The sequence below is a fragment of the Mucor mucedo genome, assembly GCF_025094135.1.
Source record: "Mucor mucedo strain NRRL 3635 chromosome Unknown EV154scaffold_24, whole genome shotgun sequence".
NCBI lineage: Eukaryota > Fungi > Mucoromycota > Mucoromycetes > Mucorales > Mucoraceae > Mucor > Mucor mucedo.
The window spans coordinates 102,921-127,555 of NW_026252308.1; the positions used below are offsets into that span (position 1 = coordinate 102,921).

General features: G+C 37.1%; 8 protein-coding genes across 8 annotated transcripts; 3 read left to right on the top strand and 5 right to left on the bottom strand.

Moving 5' to 3' along the window:
- Positions 1 to 2,786: 2,786 nt before the first annotated feature.
- Positions 2,787 to 5,522, top strand: EV154DRAFT_501406 (Dbl homology domain-containing protein). Its single transcript, XM_051600690.1, has 4 exons — positions 2,787 to 3,275; positions 3,363 to 3,530; positions 3,598 to 3,816; positions 3,916 to 5,522. The coding sequence occupies exons 1-4, from the start codon at positions 2,955 to 2,957 to the stop codon at positions 5,440 to 5,442; spliced, it is 2,235 nt and encodes a 744-aa protein (XP_051459915.1). The 5' UTR covers positions 2,787 to 2,954; the 3' UTR covers positions 5,443 to 5,522.
- Positions 5,523 to 5,735: 213 nt separating this feature from the next.
- Positions 5,736 to 7,872, top strand: EV154DRAFT_144677 (uncharacterized protein). Its single transcript, XM_051594076.1, has 2 exons — positions 5,736 to 6,650; positions 6,713 to 7,872. The coding sequence occupies exons 1-2, from the start codon at positions 6,029 to 6,031 to the stop codon at positions 7,804 to 7,806; spliced, it is 1,716 nt and encodes a 571-aa protein (XP_051459916.1). The 5' UTR covers positions 5,736 to 6,028; the 3' UTR covers positions 7,807 to 7,872.
- Positions 7,873 to 7,954: 82 nt separating this feature from the next.
- EV154DRAFT_561246 (serine/threonine-protein phosphatase 4 catalytic subunit) lies at positions 7,955 to 9,362 on the bottom strand (the record flags this gene model as incomplete). Its single annotated transcript, XM_051605662.1, has 8 exons — positions 7,955 to 8,008; positions 8,085 to 8,285; positions 8,341 to 8,408; positions 8,476 to 8,838; positions 8,902 to 8,973; positions 9,075 to 9,093; positions 9,154 to 9,277; positions 9,346 to 9,362. The coding sequence occupies 8 exons, from the start codon at positions 9,360 to 9,362 to the stop codon at positions 7,955 to 7,957; spliced, it is 918 nt and encodes a 305-aa protein (XP_051459917.1).
- A 1,619-nt stretch (positions 9,363 to 10,981) lies between these two features.
- EV154DRAFT_416776 (uncharacterized protein) lies at positions 10,982 to 12,114 on the top strand (the record flags this gene model as incomplete). The annotated part of the gene is made up of 3 exons (XM_051595758.1): positions 10,982 to 11,576; positions 11,628 to 11,924; positions 11,996 to 12,114. The coding sequence occupies 3 exons, from the start codon at positions 10,982 to 10,984 to the stop codon at positions 12,112 to 12,114; spliced, it is 1,011 nt and encodes a 336-aa protein (XP_051459918.1).
- A 319-nt stretch (positions 12,115 to 12,433) lies between these two features.
- EV154DRAFT_561249 (uncharacterized protein) lies at positions 12,434 to 13,056 on the bottom strand (the record flags this gene model as incomplete). The annotated part of the gene is made up of 3 exons (XM_051605663.1): positions 12,434 to 12,515; positions 12,578 to 12,644; positions 12,750 to 13,056. 3 exons carry the CDS (start codon positions 13,054 to 13,056, stop codon positions 12,434 to 12,436), a joined length of 456 nt encoding a protein of 151 aa, XP_051459919.1.
- A 1,499-nt stretch (positions 13,057 to 14,555) lies between these two features.
- Positions 14,556 to 15,303, bottom strand: EV154DRAFT_460870 (uncharacterized protein). The gene is made up of 4 exons (XM_051597530.1): positions 15,078 to 15,303; positions 14,885 to 15,008; positions 14,726 to 14,820; positions 14,556 to 14,656 (listed from the first exon to the last, which is right to left on the bottom strand). The coding sequence occupies exons 1-4, from the start codon at positions 15,207 to 15,209 to the stop codon at positions 14,600 to 14,602; spliced, it is 408 nt and encodes a 135-aa protein (XP_051459920.1). The 5' UTR covers positions 15,210 to 15,303; the 3' UTR covers positions 14,556 to 14,599.
- Positions 15,304 to 15,827: 524 nt separating this feature from the next.
- Positions 15,828 to 17,127, bottom strand: EV154DRAFT_501429 (P-loop containing nucleoside triphosphate hydrolase protein). The gene has a single exon (XM_051600691.1). It carries the CDS (start codon positions 17,100 to 17,102, stop codon positions 16,068 to 16,070), a length of 1,035 nt encoding a protein of 344 aa, XP_051459921.1. The 5' UTR covers positions 17,103 to 17,127; the 3' UTR covers positions 15,828 to 16,067.
- Positions 17,128 to 23,505: 6,378 nt separating this feature from the next.
- EV154DRAFT_549838 (uncharacterized protein) lies at positions 23,506 to 24,319 on the bottom strand. The gene is made up of 3 exons (XM_051604892.1): positions 24,245 to 24,319; positions 24,083 to 24,186; positions 23,506 to 24,004 (listed from the first exon to the last, which is right to left on the bottom strand). Exons 1-3 carry the CDS (start codon positions 24,291 to 24,293, stop codon positions 23,594 to 23,596), a joined length of 564 nt encoding a protein of 187 aa, XP_051459922.1. The 5' UTR covers positions 24,294 to 24,319; the 3' UTR covers positions 23,506 to 23,593.
- Positions 24,320 to 24,635: the final 316 nt, after the last annotated feature.

Sequence of the window (24,635 nt, forward strand, 5' to 3'; positions counted from 1 at the left end):
CTTTTAAAGAGGATGTCCAGCCTGGTTACCATTGCGTTTAGTTATCTCTTCAGAAATCCCCAAAAATACTCCTTGGGTCCTCTCAATGATAGACTCAACGCTGAACTTTTTACTGTCTGCATCTTTTTGGATGCTGCAATCTCCAAACTGTCTATATACAAATTGCCATAGCTGTTGAAGAAGATCGAACTCAGAGTGATCAGTAAAAACTAGCTCTTGATGGGAAAAAAAGACTCTGAAACTCCCAATCATGCTTTCTTTTTATCCATTTCTTATCGAATTCTTTAAGTTGGATAGTGGTGCTGTTGATCAGCAAATCGGTGTAGATCTACACTCGTTTTTCAATTGCTGATCATCGGTGTTTAAACATAGCTGCCGCCGGTAGGGAACCAAACGCTTGGGAGTTGAAGGATTAGATTTCGTTCAACTCTTTTAATTGTTTGTTATCATCTTAAATAATTGACAATAATTCCAATTCCTAACAACCCATTCCTCGTCTTCCCCCAATTTTTGTCATAACGCGCCAAGATGCCGTTGCCGATAAGTGGGCTAAATTACCTACTTTTCATAGTCGTAAGTAGAAGTTTAACAATACTTTTATTTACTCTAACTATCAATAATATGGAGCACTTAGGAGTCTTCGCGCAGCTTTTTTTAAAAAAACTATTTATTGCAGTGAGCCCAACTAGAAACAATGCATTTCCTTCGCCTGTAGTTTTCCTCCTTAAGGGAAATATAAGCCATTAAATTAGTCTTCCCATTAGAAAAGCCCTTGTCCTATAAGTTGCTGAAAGGTGAGGAACAGAGGGAGAAGAAGAAGAAAGAAAGAAAGAAAGTGTTAGAAAAAGATATTTATAAACTGGGTTTACGTCAGGATTATGTAAACAATAATTTACGCCCAATTACTTAATCATATAAACCAATAAGGGTTCCATATAGCTTTTTTCATGATAAACAATTGAATCTTCTGAACATGTGGGAAGTCTCACTAAAACCAATACAACAATATGATGGCCAACCCCCTGATATCATCATGTCAGTGAGAAAACAGAGGAAATTTAATGTAGGCGCTACATCGGAGATCTTGGGGTATAGCTCTATAATGAGAAACAATGATCCAACTTGGTATATTGTCATTGTACATACATGGGAATCTGACGTACATGATGGTTTATCAATAAAGGTGATTAAATACGTTTGGCAGCGGAACATCATATGTTGTTTTGTCGTCCCATATGATAACTATGCAGCATCGAATTCTATCCTTTATAAAGTACGATTGAAAGCCCCAAATGCATGATTTATGTCACTTCATAAAGCGATGAAATCAGTAATAAAAAATCACAAGTCACCTTAAATGACATCATCATAATTCATTTTATCAGAGAGAGATAGAGAAAGCTTCTCCCACATCGACACACTCAGAGAAGCTTGTAATGATAAATCTCATATTTAGAATCTGGACTCAAGAAAGCGGTAAAGAAAACCAACTTTTTCATCGAAAAGGCAAACTAATTCATGCCGGTTTGGTAACAGCCCGACAAGAACCAATAGAATGGCCGGAGTGTGATTAATACTTAACGCCAGTAATCTAAAATGTAATATTTGTTTTTTTGAGGTAAACATAAACACACAAGTGCATGATTTTGTTGGAAAAGAATCAATCAGTACAAAAAACAGCTCCAAGTTGGTTTTTTTGAAACTTGGCTTCTTTTACCCATGTATTGCATGATTTTATAAAGAAATAAAGCACGCCACAACACTTGAAAAGGCAGCTACCCCGGGATATCATACATTTTTTACTTTCTCTTTACCGTACGCCATTATCAGAAGACGGCCGGGATATTTTTATCGTATGTTGGGAAATCACCATACTCAGCCTTATTTATGCAAAAAAAAAAAGAAGAGATGCCATGACTTTCTCATTGTACCTAAATTGAACAGCAGTCACGATGAATGTCAGAAGTGTGCGTCAGATAAGGATTTGGGTGCCAGACGATGACTCCAATTTATGCCATTTACTTTTCCCTCAAGCTATTTATAAACTCCATCAAATTAGACGGTTCAAAAAAAACCGTATCATTTGTGCAAAAGGCAAAATATGCATCGTACGAGAGCCACAATTTTTTAGCGGGAAAAGTTAAAGCTTTTTTACTTATTCTAATCCTGCATTCCGCCCCCGTTCCCTCATTTATCTTTTTTTTTTTTGCCAAGAGGGCGGGTTGACAATAAATCATCTTGTAGACAGGCCAAAGAGTAAAAATAGCTCTCCCAGGGGACATATGGTTTTTAGTTTATTACACACTAGTGAATAGTGTAAAGAAAAAAAACATGTATCATGCAGGTTTTTATAACCTTGCGATGCAAACCAATTGTGATTATTATCATCTACCCAGATAGGCTAAAAGGATTGAGTGTGTGTCATTCTCCCTCAATCACTCACCCCAAACTGTCAACTACTCTTTTTTAAAGGAGGGTAACCATGGTTATCTACTAAGTAGCGGGCAACCCTGGAATAATGTTGTCTAATTATGCTTAGGTTTGGTGGTGGAAGGGGAAAGAGTTATTATGAAGAAATAAAAACCCTCAACAATGCATTTCCAAAACCAATGAAATAATCCGAGTTTTTATATTCTGTAATACACCAAGCCACGGTGATTTTGACATGTAAAGCGATGCATAAATGTATAAATATATTAACTGTTGTGTATGGGGGGAGAATAAGAAATAAGGGGGTGGAATGAGGAGAGGATAAAAAAGAGGGGAAGGAGATAAAAAGGAACTCATTTTTTTCTTTTGATTATTATTATTTTTTTTTTTTTTGTATTTGTTTTTCCCTTTTTCTTTTTTTTTTTTTTTTTTTTTTGCCACTGAGAGATAGTATAATTTTTTTTTTATAATTGTACACATGTTGATTGGTTTATTCTAGACGCGCAAACCTAGATTATAACCATATGAATTCAAATAATATACTGCATGATGAACCTATTCACTCTTGCTGTTGTTGTTGTTGTTACTGTTGTTGTTACAAATCAGCCAATCAAATCACCTCTCCCAATATGGAATCCATTTGTTCCTGTAGCGGCAGTATATCGTCGAATTCTGAGGAAAAGGAAGAAGAAGAAGAGGAAGTATCCACTGGAAATACCACACCTATCGACCCCAAGTCTTCACAAGAACCAGTGGAAAAGTTACTTCGAAAAAAAGTACATGCCATGGAGGAATTACTACAGACCGAACGCGATTACGTGCACGACCTGACTCATTTAGTTCAAGTAACAACAACAAAAAAAAAGCTCCTATTATTATTATTATTCTCCTTATATACTAAAAAAGCATTTTCTTTTTTTCTAAATTGTTAGGTTTGTTTAGAAGTTTTATTTCGTCAACAATGGATATCATCCAAACACAAATCCATCATTGCTAGAAATTCATTTGATATCTTGCAATTTCATAAACATTTCATCGTATCCTTTGATGCAGCATTGGCCGAAAATTGGTCTTGTGTTGCAAAGACGTTTATAGATCAGGTACCAAAAAAAAAAAGTATTGATATCCAAAAAGGCCACACGTGATTTAAACCTGTATATATGATAGATGTCATCTTTTTCACTTTACAAGCATTACTGTGATATGCACGCAGAAGCATGGGCCCTAACTACAGAGTATCGAGATCGACCTGAATGGAATCATTTCTTACGAGAGTGTGCACTAATAAATTCATTTTCAATCCCACTCAATTTAAATTTATTAAATGATTCCATCATGCAACAACAACAACAAAAGAAATTACATTTTCAAGATTATCTTATTAAAGTAAGTTCCCCCTCTTTTATTTTTTTATAAAATTCCATCTAGTTTTATTCAAAATTTCATACGTTTTTTTTTTTTTACCAAAATAAAATAAAATAATAGCCAGTGCAGAGAATATGTCGATATCAATTATTGATTAAAGAAATTCTACGTTATACACCTCCTCAATCTACAGAATACGACTTGTGGAATATAGCCTTGGACAGAATTCAAGGCATCGTGACCGAAATTGATCATTGTAAATTCATTCGAGACCGAAAGGAACGCACGGATAAATTCATTGCACGCTTGGATGGAGGTGATTGGCGCATCAGTAAAAAATATGTTGCCCAACTTGACAGTCTTCTCATGGCGGGTGGTATTGAAGTGACTTATTCCGCTTTAGGACAATCCGTTTCCAAACCTCGTTACCTGGGTTGCTTTCTATTTCGATCTTACATCATTATGGTCCGACCTAAAAAAATCACCAGTTATGAACCTAAACATTGGTTCCCATTGAAAATGACCGATTTTGAAGACTTGAATGATATTGAAGGTCAGCGTGAACATGCCTTTGTCTTGCGCTGTAAGAAGCATACCTTTGCCTTCAGTGCCAGCTGCTGGCAGGAAAAACAATTATGGGTCAAACAGATCGGAGAAGCCATTGCTGCTACAAAATCAGAGGTTGTCATGCCAAATCTGTCTGCACAAGATTTCATCGTCTCTTCACTTCCGGGGATTACGGGTAAAAGATCTCCTCAAAGCATTCGATTATCCAGATCTTTTACGAATATTTTAGATTTGGCTTCGGGAGATGCCAAGGCAAATAACTTGCGTCGTTCCGTTTCCACCAATCTTCAGTTCCAAGAACTGATCCAATCCGCCACACGACAGGAAGTTTCGTTAAAGAAACGCTACTCAGCAGATTATTCTTCTTGTACAAAAAAACAAGCTTTAAAACCTCGAAATAACTCAGAAATGTACATCAAGCCTGATTTATTCCCTTCTTCTTCGGGTGGACTTGCACGGAAAAGACCCAGTTCACTGGATTTACTTTCGGCTGCAAACAACACGGGAAACATGATTGGAAAAATGTCGCTGCAATTTAAAAGCAATCATCAAAATGCGTTGCGACTGACTGTGGATCATAAATTACGAGATGTATGTACACAAGAATATTTAGAGTCACGAGCTTGGCAGATGCGAGATAATACCACTTCTTCTTCACTCTCCTATTATACCAGTACAAGTACATCACCCACAGTAGAATTTACTACAAATCAGGATGGCCTATCTAAACGCAAATCCACCTCGTTTATTCGATCTTCAGCCTCGAGTTTTTCCTTGATCCCTAAACGCACGGATAAATACGATATTCAATCCAATACCAGCTCATGTTCCAGCTCTTTGGATCGAACACAACGAGTGATATCAAGGCGACCTTCACAAAGCAGCCAGTTATTACGGAAGATGTCACAAAGTCGAGGTATTTCCGAATCGCCTGTGACGGAACAGCCGCAACAGAAGAAGTTGGAAAAGAGCGCGAGTCGACGACAATTGTTTGTGGGTAAAGTGCTTCGAAGGATATCCAGTCTTCATCATAAACCCAGCGCACCAGCGTCATCGTCGTTTGAGCAGGTAAGCGGATAGATGTTCTTATAAGGAGAGAGGGGTTCTATTTATTGATGTCTCCTCGATTTTTTTTTAAGGTTCGAAAAGCGGCGTCTGTAGATACGAAAAGAAATAACTGGAATACAAGACACGAGGAGATTATCCAGTTAGAAGTGAGTGATCGTCCCACGGTGGCTTTTGCTTATGCCTCAACGCCTCCTTTTAAACCAAAAACATCCAGATGGAAAAAAACATTGCGTTCCATACGACCCAATTTACGAAATACCACTTTTATTTAGACTTGTGTATACTATTTAATAATATTACTCCTTAAAAAAAAATCCCCATTTTTAAAAAAAAACAAAAAACAACAATACCCACTACCCCCCTTTTTTCTTTCTCTCTCTCTCTTCTTTATGTTTCGTCAATTATCTAAAATCACCTCGAAATATACAAGCTCTTTATTCTCACATTATTATCACCAAGACCCAATCACACCCAATTTAATCGAATCTTGGTTAAAAGATACTCAAGCGGGTCTCGTAAGCTTGTTTCTCCATGTAATAAATAAATAAATAAAAATGTATTGTTTAACACCCTATAGGATGCTCTTTTAAATGATCAAATGATGTCTGCCGAAGATATCTTTTCTTCTTCTTCTTCTCCTTTCCATGCCTTTGGTCATGCTTTACTCATTTATGCTAAAGCCATGCTCTCCACTATGGAACGCTCCAAAATAGATCAAGCCATCGATTCCGTCGCAAACGTTCAATTCCTTCTCAAACGCATTTTATCTTCCACCGTTCGAATAAAGAAACATCATGGAAAACAATCCACTCTACATCCTTCCTTTTCCGCGCCTAGTCTTGATCATTATGCTTCCACCACCCCCTCCACCACAACCACAACCACAGCTACCACAACCGACTTGCAGCTGGAATTAATGTACGCAAATTGCATCCTCATGTCCGCCACACTTCAGTTTTTAAAGGAGAGCTGGATCGATCATCTGAAAGCTGCGTATGAATTACGCAAGGCTTACAAAATGTATGAACGTTTATTTGAAACTGTCACGGGAATGACACTGGTGGAATATGACAGGGAGAATAAACCTTCCAGAGTGAGACGTACTGTATCCTTATACCACAATAACGACAATGATGACGTGCTGGATGAAACAGTTGAGCATGGCGCCTACTTTGGTATTGGCTTATTTAATGTCATTTTTTCCTTATTACCCATCAAAGGTTAGAACAACAAAAAGAAGACTGTTTGTTTGTTTGTAAATAATTTAATTGTATACATGTAGTAAAGAAAATATTGAACGGTTTAGGATTTCATTCTTCCAGAAGAACAGCGATTCAATTATTACAAAAGGCTCATGGGAGTGAAACCATGTATTCGTCTCTCAGTGCACTGGTGCTACTGATATTTTACACGGACATCTCGACATACCTCTACCCACACATTAATACGCTCTTCACACACGAGGAAGCCACAACTTTACTCCAACGCATGAAATCTCAATACCCCAGCGGATACATCTGGATCCTCCTCGAAGGCAAACTAAACCGCAAGGGCAGCATCCGACTATTCGAGCAAGTGAAAAATGCTAACCACGGATTTGAAAAGCAAAGTATGAACGTTGATTTTCGAACCGTATCGATTACGGAATTATCCCAATTTCGATCGTTGACGCTGTATGAATTAGGCTGGTCCTATATATTGGCGGGGGAATATGTGCAAGCATGTGAAACTTTCTTTTGTCTGATTAGTGAAAGCACTAGTTGGTCTCGCGTGTTTTATCATTACTTGGCCACTTGTTGCATGTTGGCCAATCAATCCTATGATAAATCTATTCTTGAAATCAGACAAATTGTGCTACTTTTAGACTCACAAAAGAAATTATCCGTACAGGATCAGTTTGCAGAGGCCAAGATCCGCCATTGGTTGTCCAGCGAAAAAAATGGATCGCTAAGAGAGACATTACAGTCCATGGTCATACATCCGCTTTGGGAACTAGTGTATCTATGCAACGGCGTAGGCGATTTTTGTCGATCGATACGTGAGGAGATCGAACTTCATGAAGGGGTGGACCCGTTCTTGTTTCTGTTACAGGGTGTGATTGCAAGAGATCATCGAGGCGATACCGAACTGGCCTTGATGTGCTTCCATAAAACGTTGACGTTTCAGTCGAATTGGATACCTTATGCCATGTATGAAATTGCAGTAACTCATGTCGTGCTTTTTCAAAAGGGTCAAATCCTCCTTGAAGACCACCAATCAAGTGTGACAGATTGGATTTTATGCATTGAAGAGTTTTATCAAACGACATCTCAGATAGAATGGGATACACGAATGCAACTCAAATGTCAATTATTGACCGAGTCTTGTTATTTTTGAGAGACCTCTATTTGTAAAGTCTCCACTATACATATATTATTAAAAAAAAAAAAAAAGAAAAAAAAAAAGAAAAAACCTAAAAAAAAAAAAAAAAAGAGAGAATCATTCTTTTTTTTTTTTTTGCTTTTCACTCAAAACAGTGGGGGGTTTATAGAAAGTAATCTGGTAAAGCCTTCTTTTGAGGTGTGCCTCGAAGGTCTTGCTACAAAAAGAAGAAGAATGTGAGCAACAATAGAAACGACATCCACACGAAAAAAAAAAAAAAAAGATGGGCTTACTTGAGGCGCTGCTTCAAACAACTTGTATTCCTTGTTTAAATAATCATCTAATTCCAGTATTGCTGCTACATTGCCACATCTGTAACAATAATTGGGTGCAGACCACACTGTCACAATTGTATCCTCGAACATGGGTTTGTATCCTTCCATCACCAACTGATGTGCACGGGCAATCAAATTAAGCCCGTTTGCATGTAAAAACTACAGGAACAATGGTTAAAAATAAACATGATTGTGCAAGAAAAGATGCACTTACTCCTTGTACGATATCTGCACCGAACAGATATCCTGCGCCTCTCGGGCTATACCCCCAACCCTCAATTTCTAATATCATAAACAATAAGCCTCTCTTTCTCTCTCTATTAATAAAAAAAAAAAGCTAAAATAATACCTTCAGGATCGGACCAGAGTAAATCACACATGGCACCATCATGAGGCACTTCCTGTTTTCTGTCAATGGTTCTGATTTGGTCCAATGTATTTATGCTGGGTGAAAGTCCACCATGAACACAAAACACTTTGTCGTCAATGATGGCACTCAAACTCAAATAATCGAAAATTTCGCAGCAGTATCGCCAGACATTGGCTGATCCGAATTTACGTGTACATTCATCGTAAAAGCCATACACTTGGGTAATTTGTCGACTCTCATGGTTGCCTCGAATCAAAGTGATGCGGTCAGGGTATCTCACTTTCAACGCCAATAACAAGAGAAACGTCTCGACAGAGTAATAACCACGATCCACAAAATCACCTATGGAGATGTTAGACTTTCTTTTTTATTTTATTTTGCTTGCTTTCATTCACATGAACTTACCCATAAAGAGGTAGTTGGTTTCTGGACATTCACCACCGACTCGAAATAACTCTTTCAGATCATGAAACTGACCTAGATGGGAGAGGGGAAAAAAATAAAAATGTTAATGGTCACTAGGAGAGTTAATCGAATAAAAAAGAGGGGGGAAGGCCAGGGTAACTCTGTTGCTGTACCATGAATATCTCCACAAATCTATGAAATTTTTTTGATTTTCTTTAGATGGGAGCTCAAATGTAGTTTAAGAATAGTTACAGTGACGGGTGCATCGACTCGTTGAACGTTGCTTTCTTCAATCAGGATTTCTCTTGCTTTTGTGCATAGCTCCTTCACTTCTTGTTCTGTAATAATTTCACCTCTTCTCAGTTGGTCTAGTTGTCTAGCCACACGCGTATTAAAAAAATGGGAAAACAAACATAAAAAATAGAGTGTAAAAAGATGGTTTACCTATCGAGATCAGCCATAATAATACACACACACTGTAAAAAGTAAAAAAGAAAAAAGAAAGAGAGAGGAAAAGGAAAAAAAATTGGGAAAAGAAAAAATATAGAAAAGGGGACTTTGTAAAATATTAAGATTGTTTATTTCTTTTTCTGTTCATAGGCATATCATTATTAGGATTATTATTATTATGGGATTTGATGATTTCTCGAAGGGATTGTATTTCTTTGGTTTGTCTTGCAACCAGTGTCATTAGTGCTTGTATTCTTTTGATATATTCGAGTTCATTGGCTGTTGGGGGCATACGTTCTTGTTTAATGAGTGTTTCTTCGTCATGAAAGGGTGAGGGGAGTCTTTGTAATGATTGTTTTGATGGGTCATAGGGTATAAATTGCATATTGGATAATCTCTTTTGATAACTCTGTTCTAGCGCTGGTAATCTTTTGCTGTGATACATGTCTTCATCTCTTTTATCATCTAGTATAAATCCAATCCTTTGCTTTTCCGTCTGCTGCTGACAAAATTCATTGTCTTTTGTAAAGTGATTTGTTGTATTATGATTATGTTCTTGATGGAAGGTCATTTTTGGTTGTTTAAAAGGGGGTGGTCCAGTATTTATATATGTAGAATGTGTAAAGAAAGAAGAGATTAAAAAAGAAAAACTTTGTTCGTATTTATATCTTCAACACGGCTGAAGTGTCATTATAATTTTCCCTTTTGTTTACTCTCTTTTTCGAAACAAGCCTCATATTTTAAAAGCCCACCCCGACAACCCATTTTTAAATGTCTACAAAAAGAAGGATTTATTTTTAGGGGCTTACCTCTCCCCCACACAATTCCGTTGTCATGACTACGAACAAACTTTAGATAAACATCAGCCAAAATATAAATTGTATACGTGTAGGCTGCCTAGCAAAGCCCTCTAGCAACCACTTTCAAACGCAAAAAAAAAATTAGTTGCTAAGCCCAATTTTTTTTTTTTTGTTTTTTTTTTTGAGGTTCAACAAACGCCACTTGGATGGTCATTTTGTACAACCTGATTTAATAATAGAACTTTTTTGCAAAACAAAGGTAACAATAACATAACGTGTAACTTTATCACAGTTTTGAGGCTTTTTTTTTTGGTGTTCGGCGTTCAAGGAGAGACAGAGAACAATAGGATATTCTGGGTTTAGAACAAGTTAAATTTACCAAGAATAGTCTTTTATTTTGCCCCTCAGCCCCCTCCTTTTTCTTCTTGCAATCACTTTTTGATATCTCACACGCACAAAAGGAACGGACCACTATACTGTTTGTGAACAAAACAGAGTGTGAAACAATGGGATGTAAATCACAAAAAAAGATGACAGCCTCAAATGTAATGTAGAAGGGAGGACCACCTCCCCCTTTTAAAGTTCATTTCATTCCACACACTTTTGTGGCTTTCTCTTTCAATACGGAGCATCAACTTATCATCTTGTTACGCCTCATTTTTTTGCATCCTTCCTCTTTTTGCAAATATCGTTTCTTAAAATACAAAAGAGAGACGCCTTTTGGTTTAAGCCAATCATGATTATTCGGATTTGTAAAAAAAAATATTTTCATGATTATATCGCTGAAAGGGAGTTCCAAATAAATAAAATAAAAACACTTTTTTCATCGAATGCCAGACGAAAAGAAACCAGAAGAACCCCAATACGCGGCAGAACAATACGCAGTGAATGATTATGCTGTACCCGCCGATTATGTAGTGCCCCCACAACAAGACTATTATACCGAGACTGAATATACCGACTACAACACTGCTGCTACTGCTGCTGCTACTACTTCCACTGGCGCGCAAGATTACTCTGATCCTAATGCCCAATACTATGATCCCAATCAATATTATTACGATTACAATACAGGTACTTACATTGATGCCAATGCTGTAGCTGACACCACCAACGCTTCTTATAATTACGATCAATATTATGCACAACAGCCTGCTTATTATGATCCATCGTATTCACAAGGATACCACACCATGGGTGGCAGTGGTGTGCCATTACCTGAATCCGTCACTGCGATCCAATCTGCTGCTACTGCCCATGCAGCTGCGAAATATAATCCTACACCCACATCCGCTTACAACACATCCGCTTCACAAGCACCTAAAGTCTATTACCCATCCACTGCCAATGCCAATAATCCCATTGGCCCCATTATCATCACGAAATCAGGGTATGCAGGACCTACAGGCTCCACGAGTCATCAAGGTCAATCACCCGCCGTAGCGAGCGAATCGGGTACAACAGGTGAAGGAGGAGACGGGTCTGTGACAACCACCACCAAGAAAAAGACGAAAAAAGTAGTGAGAGCAGCGGGAGGAGAAGTATGGGAAGATCACTCGTTGGAGGATTGGGATGATAATGATTTCCGATTGTTTGCGGGTGATTTGGGTAACGAGGTCACAGAAGAGATTTTATACAAGGCCTTTTCAAAGTACCCCAGTTTGTTAAGGACGCGTGTCGTAAGAGATACAAGGACCATGAAATCCAAAGGGTTTGGATTCATCAGTTTTAAAGATCCCGATGATTTTGTGAAAGCCTGGAGAGAAATGAACGGTAAAAACTCTTTATATATATATGTGTGTGTGTGTGTGTGTTTTTAGATACTAACATTTGTATACGTTTAGGCAAATATGTTGGAAATCGTCCCATCAAATTGCGTAAGAGTACCTGGAAAGAACGTAACGTTGATGTCAGAGCAAAGAAAGAAAGAGAACGTATGGGCCCTTATACAAAGAATCGTTAATAAACCCATTTAGATTCCCCACACACACGCACACACACAAACACACTTTTTCTTTTACTTTTTACGTTGTCATGCAAAAGCTCTGACTTTTTTGCTGCTGCATGTACATTCTTGTTGTGTTCACTATACTCGCGTGTCACTTGTGTATTACACCTTTTACCCATTTAAAATGCAAGCCCCGCCAAGGCATGAAAAAAAAACTATTGTGTAACCCGAGGGTAAAACACCAAACTGTGTGTGTACAGAGAAAAAGAAAATTATTTATTATATATACTATTGGATATAGGGGATGTTGGTTGGGAAAGGGGGAATAGTAATTTTATCTCAAGTGACAACCGTTGGGGTGATCGTTAAGAACATTAAGAGCAATCAAGACAACATCAATAGTCCACCAAATACCACTATAAATAAAAAATAAAGGTCAGTATAGTATAACACCTACAAGTATATATAAAAAACTTACCCTAAACCAGCAGTGATGAGCTTCAAGATACCGAGGAAAATATAACCGAGATAGAAACGATCAACACCTAATAAGAAAGAGTTAATATATCACATACATGAGAGAAAGGAAAGGGGGGAAGTGCACTGCCCGCACCCCTCTTTCCTTTTAATCTTTCTGTTGCTATAAATACCTAAAGGACCGAGAAAGATAGAGAGCATAAGGGAAACAAACCAACTGCGTTCAGAAACACATTGCATTTGAACATCTTCGGGGGTGGTATCAACAGGAGTGTTATCCTTGAAGAAGGCGAAATGAGCACCAACAGTTAAAGCAGCAGTGAGAGCAATGACAAGGAACCAACCGGTAATGATATGGACACGATGGCTGTGGAAGATACGTTGGCACTTTTGCTTGCAGGTCTCTTGGGTCTCTACCTCTCTTGACACCAAAGGAGTCTCTTCATCTTGAGTATTAATAGCACCGTATTCAGCAGACATTTTTTTTATTTTTGAATGTTTTATTGGGGAAAGAAGAAAAGAAAAAAGTTTTTTTTTATGAAAAGTTTATTTCTTCTTATAAAACTTGGCATGTATTACATCACACACAGCTGCACTTGAAATAGAATCCCACACAAACATATACACAACGCTCATCCTCTTTTTTGTTCTCTCATCTTCTTTAAATATGCAGTCGAATGATCACTCTTTTTTTTTTCATACGTATATAGTTCTCTCCTAGTGTGCCTTGTGTTTTTCACTTAACCAAAGACAACTGTGCTTCACTTATTTTTACAAACACACACACACACACACACAAAATCACGGGATGACAACCGATTCGAAAAATAACCCCGAAAAAAAAAAGTTTATAATGATGATGTATGGGATTACAAGGCTTGTTTTTTCTAAAATATAGGTTATCCCGGTAAATTTTCTACTCGAACATATACACACATGTCATATTATATATTACGCGTATACACTAAAGGGGAGGTGACGAACGCCTTCTTTTTTGGATATAAAATTAAAATCAGATGAGGTATTTAAACGAAAATCTGCCTTACACAGAACGGGAAACCAAAGATAAAAGGAAAAAAAAAGGTCCAAGGACCTGAGAATTGTATCTCCTACTCAATTCTATACACTCTTCTCCCCCCGTATACCTTCTTGCTACAATGCGCATCTTTCTCTCTATTCGCTGGCATATACATCTCTTCGGGATCTGCCATAAGACGCCTTTTTTTTTGCGCCGGTTTTTTAAAACTCAGACGTAGCACCTTTTTTTTTTTTTTTTGTAAAAAAAGGTACAGACTTTTATCTCATAAACACTGTCAAATGATACATGGCACTTATTCTTATCAGACTTAAGTAAAATCTACTGCCAATTTGACAAGTATATCAGTAGAGCTATTGTACTAATCAAAGTAATATTTTAGATACAGTAAACTAGATAGACATCACATGTTGTTACTTTTTTTTTAAACCGTGTATACAATTTAGGCTAAGGACTTTTTTTTTGCCAAGGTAAATGTTTTCTTGTCGCTACTACCCAGAAAGAACTTGGCATGAAGTAAACCGTAAAATGGGACTTACCCTAGTTTATCACCAACCGATCTAGACTTTTGAGAAAAATATGCTTTCATGAATCGTTTGTTATTCTATTATATGCAATGCAGATTCTATTAGGGCGTTTTTTTTCATTTTGTTATGTTTAAAGCAGTAGCTTGTTGGGCGCTAGAAAAATTCACTTTGAAATCCACCTGCTTGTCACGATTGCATAATTTCGATTAAAAAGCGTTGTCACTTTGTTTGTACATGAACGCATTTGATAAGATAGTGGCAAAAAACATGTAGATGCTTATGCTAAAAGACTATTAGTTGAAAATGGACTCTCCTACACAAGGTCTCTTTTGTTAAATCATTGTGATTATGCAAAAGTTCTTTTTAGCATTAGCTGTTTTAGGTAAAAACGCTTCAATAACACATCCTATGATTTTATTTCCAAAAATTCTTTATTTCAAAAAAAAAAGGTATGTGTATTTTACTCGTTGGATCTGTTCCAACCTGATGTAATGACAGTCTCTTTAACAGGGTCAATCTATATAAAGTAAAAAAAGTTAAGTATATAAGAGTGTGTTATCTAAAATCACTGAGTAAGAACGTTTACCTTAAAGTAAAGATAATCCTTCTTGGGAGTAATATTATATACAAAATAAAATGATTGGGCACTTTCACCTGATGAACCTCCGGGAATAACAGGACCTATAAAAGCAAACTATTCGTTAGATAAAAAGTGCGAGTATCGTGATTTCTTTTATATCTTTACCTGGCATGGTTTGGATGGTAGCAGATTGTTGTCCAATAGAGGGAGTCATTTCATCAGGCTTACCAAGTCTTGATAAAATATCAGCAGCGGGGGTTCCAGGTAAACCAAGTTGTTCACCTAACGCCTATGTTTTTTTCGTACCAGATAAGTAAAAACAAACTCGCGTCTATTCTTACAATATATATGGACTTACTTTTAAAACGGTGTATTTTTCTCCTTCTGGTGAATCCACTCTTTCATCATATTCTCCACCTCCTACTTTACCAGGGATGTTACGAAGCTCTTGGTACTTTTCTGCCAAGGTGTTAATATTTTCTTCGGCCATTTTTATTTACTAAAATCAAAAAGAAGAAAGAGATATCTTTTTCATCCGCAGGAGTTTAATAAAATAAAAAATAAAAATGTGATGAATGACGTAATAATTCTGCATGGTTGTTGTGAATACGTATTCTCCTTTTACGGTATACATCAAAATGCACTGCGCACACCACGAATCAACACTTCTATCAAATGATCCGTTCCCACAGACCTTTTTTTTTTCGTTTCAAATGTAGCCGTCCCTTAACTCCATCATCATCACCCCTCAAACGCGTTCAGTTTTATCGCCTATAAAAAAGCTCTACCAAAACGGGAATTTAAGTGTAACGTTGGGAATTATGCAGCGTCTTAGAATGCTACAACTACAGCCCCCCCCCCTCCGAAGGCCCGCATATGTCAAACAGCAGCTCAGCCCGATCAGGGACGCGGGTGTTTCTTTACGACCAGTGTGGTACAAATCCAACAGTAAAACACCTTGCGTGTCAGATTTTAAGGATGTGGATACATAAAAAAAGTCTCGTGGAATCCAATTATTGCATGTATTCTAATTGTTGTAAGAATCAGGGTTAATGTACGATATGACACTATTCCCATTAAAGGATAATAATGTCATACATTATTGCGTCTTTATATACAAGTTTTAAATAAGCAAAGTTCCATGGGGTTCTATGTTGATGTCATGGTATTGCTTAAAGCCCAAATTCCTTTCTTCTAATGCACTCTAATTGATGTAATCTATGCGATCAAACCAGTTTTCCCCAAAACTTTTTCGATCCATACCTTCTAGCAATAGTAGAATTACGACTCTGCAAATGATAACAGGAGGGGGTAACAATGATTTATTGGGAGTCACAAAAAAATGAAATTATTCCTCTGCTTTAGCAACCTTTCTCGAGGTTTTCCGTTGCTCAATCTTGGCGACCTTCTTTTCTTGACGTCGACTCATGGCATTGGTAGCACTGCTTGCTGTATACATTTTTTGCGTTTCAAAGAAAGTTTCTAAAGCTTCCGGACTTACATCATCCAACGTATGCTGACCTAACTTTCCCGTTCTATAATGTTTAAGGAAAAATTTGGAGGCCATATTCATATCTAATTCTCCACCTTTCACCACAGCACCAATACGACGAGCCACACCATGTAATAATTCATCCACATTATTCGTAGGTTCGTTATTCGGTAATCTAAACCACTTTGCATATTCATAGTCCTGAAACTCGTTCAAACGATACAATAAATAATCCGCCATCACTTGTTCGTCTGATAAATGATCTCGAATACCACCTGTTAATGCCACTTTCAAACTTCTGACAGGATCCGCAATATGAGGTACCATCACACCCGGTGTATCTACTAAATATACAGAAGGATCCTCCAATACCTTGACTGTACCAATCACAGTCCGTGTAATACCAGGTTGGGCACCTGTAGCCGCTGCTTTTCCTTTCCCAACACCTACTCTTCGAAGCGAATTAATTAATGACGATTTACCCACATTGGGCATGCCCACCACCATCAGCGTCACGGTGGGTATAGGGTCGGCTAATTTCGCCGCATGATCCAGAATGGCTCTGATATTATCGTCCGTTTGACAGCTGGTGAACACCACGGGCGTGGTAGGCGCATGTTTAGCAAATGCTTCCGTAATCGGTTTCTTGCTACTCTGGTCTGCTAAATCGTACTTGTTGTACACAATCAATCGAGGTCGTCGACCTACCACTTTTTCGAAATTGGGATTCACTGAGGATAACGGAATGCGTGCATCGCGAACTTCGACTACGAGATCCACAGAATTTAATCGCTCCGATATTAACCGTAAGCCCTTGGCCATATGTCCTGGAAACCAGTTAATCACTCTGTCATAAGGAAAGGAGGTTCTGGGAATAAAACGGTTTGCCATGGTTGCTAGGTAAATGAAAAAAAAAGAGCAGAGGAGGGACCCTTTCCTTTTATCGAGCCCTTTTTTTTTTCTTAAGCCAATGATTGTGACTTGTATTTCCCTTGTCCCTGGATTTGGAAATGTCATTTTGCATTTGTCTTAATAATTTCAATCAAAAGCTCATGATTCATAAGTCTGCTGGCCGAGGAATCCTGTTAAAAAGGAAGCATTTGTAACTGGTATTTGTAATTGAACTTTTGCTTTGAATAGATAGGTGTCGCTTTGTACAAAATAGAGATGAAAAGCCTACAAAAAGTGATAATAAAGAGATTGGTCAATCTAATTCACTGCGTATTGTATTTATTTCTACTATGTAAATAAAACATTGTACAGTAGTTTTGTAAGCAGCTTAAGCTTTGAAAAGCTCAAAGTTAATAGTATCTAAATAGGCTTGAGCTCTAGTATGGAATGGCTCAGGGGTGACAACAAGTAAATAGCTATCCGATCGTTCAATAGAATCGGAAAAAAACTTGACATAACCCTTGACAACAGTACCCATTAAAGGAACAGCATAAAATTCAGCCTTTTTAAAAAAATAAGAGCACCAAAAGATTCGGTGATGTCGGGAAGAACATCGGGAACAACGCCAAGGACTGCAGTAGCCTCTTACCCAGAGACAATGGTCGTATTAGCACAACAAGCCGTCCTGGTAAAATAAAGAGGAGTTCTAAGATCTCCTGCAGATTTCTAGCTTCAGAAGAGCTTAAATCATTAGTACACCGTGGAAATTGTTACTGACAGCACACTTATTATGAGAAACAGTATTGACTACGTAATGAATTCTGATAAGCAACTTTTTTCAATTGTAGTACTGTACTGAACTTAATAGAGAGAACAAAGCAGTGATAGTAATTAGGATAGAGAAAGCACACATATTGGTAATTTTTCTGGAGAAGAGGATTCAAAGATTGAAAAAAAAAATGTTTAAGATTTTCTTATTCATAAGAAGTAACTAAATATCTATTTTCGTGCCAAATCTGTACCTCTGAATTGTAATACCTAGAGTGCATCTGGACTTCAATATGCCAAAAAAAAAATTTTAAGCAGAGAGAAACGTTAAAACTGGACCACCACACTTTCCTCATAATTAAAGTCCAATATTTTTGGACATATATTATTTTAATCATGATTAAAATGAGAATATGAAGTTTTTATTCTAAAAAAAAAAGTGTGTCCGGGATTTTTACAACTGGATTTTAGGTGTGGGGGGAAAAAATTGTCACAAGCAGGTTCAAAATTTTAAATTTTTCTTTTCCGACCAATAGTATTGTCCCGCGTATAGTATTTGCCGCCTTCGGACCATGAAATGCTTACTGCCTGTACTCTCAATTTGAGTACCCGCATGCGTAGTATCGCAGCCTATTAAATCAAAGTCTGAGGACATTTACTGTCAACCCTGTAAGACACAAAAAGGATAAAACAAACTTTATGTACTAAGTAGAAACGCTTCATATTTAAAAGATATAATTTAGAGTATTTCGAAAATAGATCCAACTAGTTGTTTATTTTAATTTATGTATTTGAAGGGTCGTATTCGTTAGATAAAGTACACAGTGCCACAACCCGTTATATCAGAGTCTGAGATCAAATATGATCAACACTGTAAGGCACAAAAAGGATAAAACAAACTTTATGTACTAAGTAAAAACACTTCATATTCAAAAGATATAATTTAGAGTACTTGGAAAATAGATCCAACTAGCTGTTTAATTTAATTTATGTATTTGAAAGGTCATATTCATTAGATAAAGTACTCAGTGCCACAACCCGTTATATCAGAGTCTGAGATCAAATATGATCAATACTGTAAGGCACCAAAAGGATAAAACAAACTTTATGTACTAAGTAGAAACACTTCATATTCAAAAGATATAATTTAGAGTATTTGGAAAATAGATCCAACTAGCTGTTTAATTTAATTTATGTATTTGAAGGGTCGTATTTGTTAGATAAAGTGCACAGTGCCACAACCCGTTATATCAGAGTCTGAGATCAAATATGATCAACACTGTAAGGCACCAAAAGGATAAAACAAACTTTATGTACTAAGTAAAAACACTTCATATTCAAAAGATATAAATTAGAGTATTTGGAAAATAGATCCAACTAGCTGTTTAATTTAATTTATGTATTTGAAAGGTCATATTCATTAGATAAAGTACTCAGTGCCATAACCTGCTAATTTTAAACTGAGATCAAATATGGTGAAGTGTAAAACACAAAAAAGATGTTTGAAATCGGATATACATTAAGTAAGAACGTCTACTACATGGAAACTTTGTTTACTTCAGTAATATTAGATGTAACGTTCTTTAAAACTAAAAACGCGTCAAAAGGGTTACTGTTTTTGAGCGTATTACTTCACGGGAGCTTTAAAAATGACAAATAGAATTGTGAATTTAAAACTAAGTTTGGGTTTATTTTTGTACCTTGTAATTATTCTTTTAAAATTACTTTTATAAATTTACATATCTATATCAATATTCATTATGGCTAAATCAAGAAAAAGAATCAACATTGGAAGAAAGGCTAAATTCATTCAAATGGAAAAAATTGCTGCTGCTGAGTACATTGCTAATGAAGCAATTGCCAAAGAGGCCGAAATCGCTGACATGCCTCGACCAGAAGAAGTCAACGCAGAAGCTTTCCCCATTTCCTGGAGCAACGCAACCGAAAAAACCGGGGAACAGAAGTTTAAGCGTAAACTTCTCCCTACAAGAGAGACGCTCAGTAGAAAGAGATCTGCTGCAGCCAAGGCAGCTGTAGGCTGTCATTCGATTAATGATTTTTTCCCCGTGGTTCAACAGGTTCCTACACCACCTCAAGTAGAGAAGAAGGAGAAACCCAGAAGACCCGACGAAGCAAGTTTGGTAAAGATTCGCGAGTCTTTGCCCCTTTTGGAATCGAAAATCCGTATCTCTGGTAATACCACCAGCGACCAACACCACAACGGTGTTAAACAATTTCTGAAGTACGTGGTTGTAAAGCATGTAATGTTGCAGCTATTAGACGGTAAAACTTTTGTGGAAGCAACGAAGCTTGCGGTAAACATGCACTGGATCCAAGCTTCGAAATCCTATCGTCATCGTGCTGCCAGAAAGTGGTTTGAAGCCTGGCTAAACACTGGTGACATTCCATGTCATCAGCAAGGAAAACATGCGAAGAGAAAATCAATTCTCAGTGATCCTGATGTGAAGGAAAGATGCATCACCTGGCTCAGGAGTCAAGACCCTGTCCGTAGAAGTATCCCTGCTCTTCGTCAGCATATACGACAAGAAGTGCTCCCTGAGTTACTTGAGTTGGAGAATGATGTCGAGGCCGGTGCCGATGTCATTTCCTCTCAGCCAGAGCATCCATTGTCGAACGTTGCTCTGGCAACCTACCTGAAGGCTTGGGGTTTTGACTATAAAACAGGTAAATACAATATGTAAAAACTTAGCATATATACTAATGCTTTAGCTTGATTATATTTTTGGGCATATGTGTGTAGGAAAGGATCGAACATACTTTGATGGCCATGAGCGGGATGATGTTGTCAGATATCGAATTAAGTGGGCCCAACAAATGATGGAATGGCATAAGCGTATGGAAACCTATCCCTTGGATAATGAGAATGCTGATCCAGTTCAACCTAGCCTAAAGGATAATGAAAAAAAGATGGTTTTAGTTACTCACGACGAATCAATCTTTTATTCAAATGATTGTAAAGTCACTCGTTGGTGTGAGAAGAACGAAACCATGATTCTTCCTAAAGGTCAAGGAAGATCTATTATGATCAGTTCATTCATGTGTCCCTGCCACGGAACAATGAGAGGTACCGTCAATGGTGTCAATTTGATATCAAGAGTCATCTTCTTCCCTGGCAACAGTAACGGCGATGGTTATTGGACAAACAGAGATCTGACGTGTCAATTATATGATGTAATTCATCTTTTCAATGAATTACATCCTAATTGTGTTGGTATCTTTGCCTTTGACCAGAGCTCGAACCATAAAGCCTTTGCGGACGATGCTCTTGTTGCCTCGAGGATGACTTCCGGGACTAGCGAAGTAAAGTCTTCTACCCTGTATAGGTTTCGGGATACCACTTATGTAGATAGAAACGGCATCATCAAGCCTCAAAGTATGTATACCATGGAATCCATGAACGTGGATGCCGCCATGAAGGAGATAAACAGACGGCGTGCCAAAGGACAGGCGTTTGATACCAATGCACTTGTCGAAAAGTACCAACACGCACAAGTAAATTTAATAATATAACATTAATATATAAAGAACTGACATCTTTATTATCATTATCTCTGTAGAAACGTGAGAAGTTCAAGGGAACTCTCCGTCTGTTGAGAGAACGTGGCCTGCTCGGCAGAAATGAGCCTCTGCGAAGGGTTTGTGTGAGAGGTACTCCACACGACCCTCAGGCTAAACCTGGCTGTTGTGCCGAATACTTGTTGTCACAACAACCTGATTTCAAGGCCCAGAAGAATATGCTGGAGACCCAAACATCCAAGGCTGGTCACCTTTTTACCCTATACCCTAAGTACCATTGTGAGTGCAATTGGATTGAAAGACATTGGGGTGCGGCTAAACGATTTGCACGAATAGAATGTGATTACTCGTTTGACACTCTGAAGTCAAGAATCGAAGAGTTTCTTGACCATGATGAGGCTGTTTTCGGTCCTAAAATCAATAGACGATATTATAATCGTGCCTATAGATATATTGACGCTTACAGCAAGGGTAACGATGTCTTGGAAGCTGAAGATATTATCAGTAAGTTTTCCAAAGAATATCGATCCCACAGACGTGCTGTTTAGTTGCTCCTTGATGACTTTCAATCTAAAAAAAAAAAAAAAAAAAAAAAAAAAAAAAAACAATTTAGACTCCCCCCAAATAAAATATATTTCCCTGAAAAATTTTCTTAAAAAAAAAAAAAAATTCTCCCCACATTAAAAAAATCTGGCTATAAATAAATTTCCTTTTATATTACTTGTACTAGTCGGAGATGAATGCTCAAAAATGTCACAGATTACGTTTTGGTATATTACAATGAAGATGCACTCTAGGTCATATTTCTAATAACCATTTTTCTCAATTTGCGTGCATGGGAAAAAAGAAAAGCATATGTACTTCATGCTTGGCCCACCCATTTTATGGCAGCCTGGTCAACGACCTGTACTTTTTCTGTGCGAGGTAAAAGGATTTATACTCTTTATAGTAGGCAGGGTTTGTACACAAGACTACAAAAACTCACATTTATTGGGTTAAAAATACTGCTGCATGTTGTAACAGTGTTATTTTGTATATACTTGACCTCCTACCAAAACATATTTTGAGCCACGTTTTCATAATCGTAGAATGTTATTTAAGTTTTATAACACTTAAGATTTGTGAATTTTTGTACCTTTCAGGAGACAGACGACTCAATTTAATGTGGTTTGTCCGTGAGTAAAAGTCAAAACGTTCGCAGACCATTCTTTTTTTTTCTCAATTGCCAATTTTAATTGTGGACACCAAAAAGTGATACATTGCACAAAATAATTATCCATTTGGAAAATGGTTAGATATGACAAATTTGAAGTAGTTCTATTTGGTGTTTTTTAATTTTAGTTTCACACATAAAGGATTCTTGAATTTCCAGATGATAGTTACCTACAAATATTTATTTATTACGATACATGTGAGTGAATATGTTGGTGACTTATAAAAGAAGTATTAGAAGCATTAAACAAAAATATTCCTATGAATATCTTTGTGGTTACTCAAAACGAGTACATATCGAGTCTCGGAGAAAAAATCCATTCAGTCGAGGCAATTAACATATTTGCTTGAACGTATTTGACCTGATGGTGTTACACCATATTCTGTCAGTGTAACTTCACGCGATGCCCTTTATACTTTATACTTTATACATGGACAACAGTACCTTAAATTTAGACAGTACAACTATTCCTTGTCTTCTAAAAAGTTGAACTCAAGCTAAATTAATCTGGGCAGCTTTCAATAATTGTTTTTAACATTGGGGGTACAATTGTAGCTCTTGTATTTATTTACTTCTCGCCCCCACTTTCTTTCATTATGTCGTAAGATGTATTTACAATCCTGATTTCAATTAACTAAATCAAGGAGAATCCTGTTGGGATATCGTAAATTCAAGTCATATACTTGCACATTAAAAGAAATCATCTTCTAATAATGCTGTGACCATCCTAGTGGATTCTGTTATTCTTCTTTCGTCATTTCATCAAATTTTATAACCCATATATGCATTTGCCTTAGGAATCCCATTTAAAAGAAATATTTGTAACACATACTCAGAAATCAGCATGTTCTTTGCTTGAATTAGTTTCGTTGTAAATAAAAAGATATCAGGTTTCGATAGAAAGATAGGATAACCTAAATTTATTTTTATTTATTTTGGGCTAGATGTTTAAATTTGTTTGAAAAAAACATAATTAAGAGGTAATATTGTAAACAGCGAAAGCTTCAACTATCTTAGCATCGATAGTAGCGGCATAGGCTTGAGCTCTAGCTTGGAGTGGTTCAGGGGTGACAGCAATTAAACAACTATCCAATTTCTTAACGACAACAGACAAAGTCTGAGTATTGGATTTGTAAACAACACGGAGTACCGGAACAGCACTAAATTCCGGCTTCTTAATGATGAAACCACCAAAAGTATTGGTAATGTCAGGGGTTATTTTACCAAAAGCATCCAAGAGACCCATAGCTTCTTCATCAGAGACAGTGGTGGTGGTAGCACAACAAGCTATGTTGGTGGTATTGTAGAGAGACTCAATAGCTTGTTCAGCGGTATGGAGGCGAGCACCACCGATAAACTCATCAGCACGAGTGAAGTTATTAAGCTACGACAGAGACAGTAACAAAACAAATGGTAAACATTAAAAAGTTTCAATTATTTTAACGGGCGAGAAAATACTTACAGCAATGTTAAACTCCAAAACCTTGGAATCAATAGTATTTATACCACTGATACAGCTTTGGACATTCTCGCTGATGGCACGCTTGTTATAAGAAGCAGCATTGACTATGTAATCAATGCTGGTAAGCAGCTTATTTCACTTGTAATATTATGCCGGACTTACCAGAAAGTGCAAAAGCAGTAATAGTAGCTAAGATAGAGAAAGCACGCATATTGATAACTGTTCAGAAGAAGATAATTTGATGAATAACATAAAAAAAGGTTGTCTTTTTCCTATTTATATGAAATAGCTAGAACTCCTTTTGCACACCAAATGTGTGGATTTAAATTGTAATACCAAGGCACTTATTCCTAATAACTGATTCCTCTCAAGTTGTGTGCATGGGAAAAAATGACAAACATATGTACTTCATGCTTCCTTTACCCATATTATGGCAGCCTGGTCAACGACCCCATAATTTGTTTGTGTGAGGTAAATTTCTCTTTGTGATAGGTAGTGCTTATACACAAGACCACAAGAGTTCAAATTCATTGGGTTGAAAATACTGCTGTAT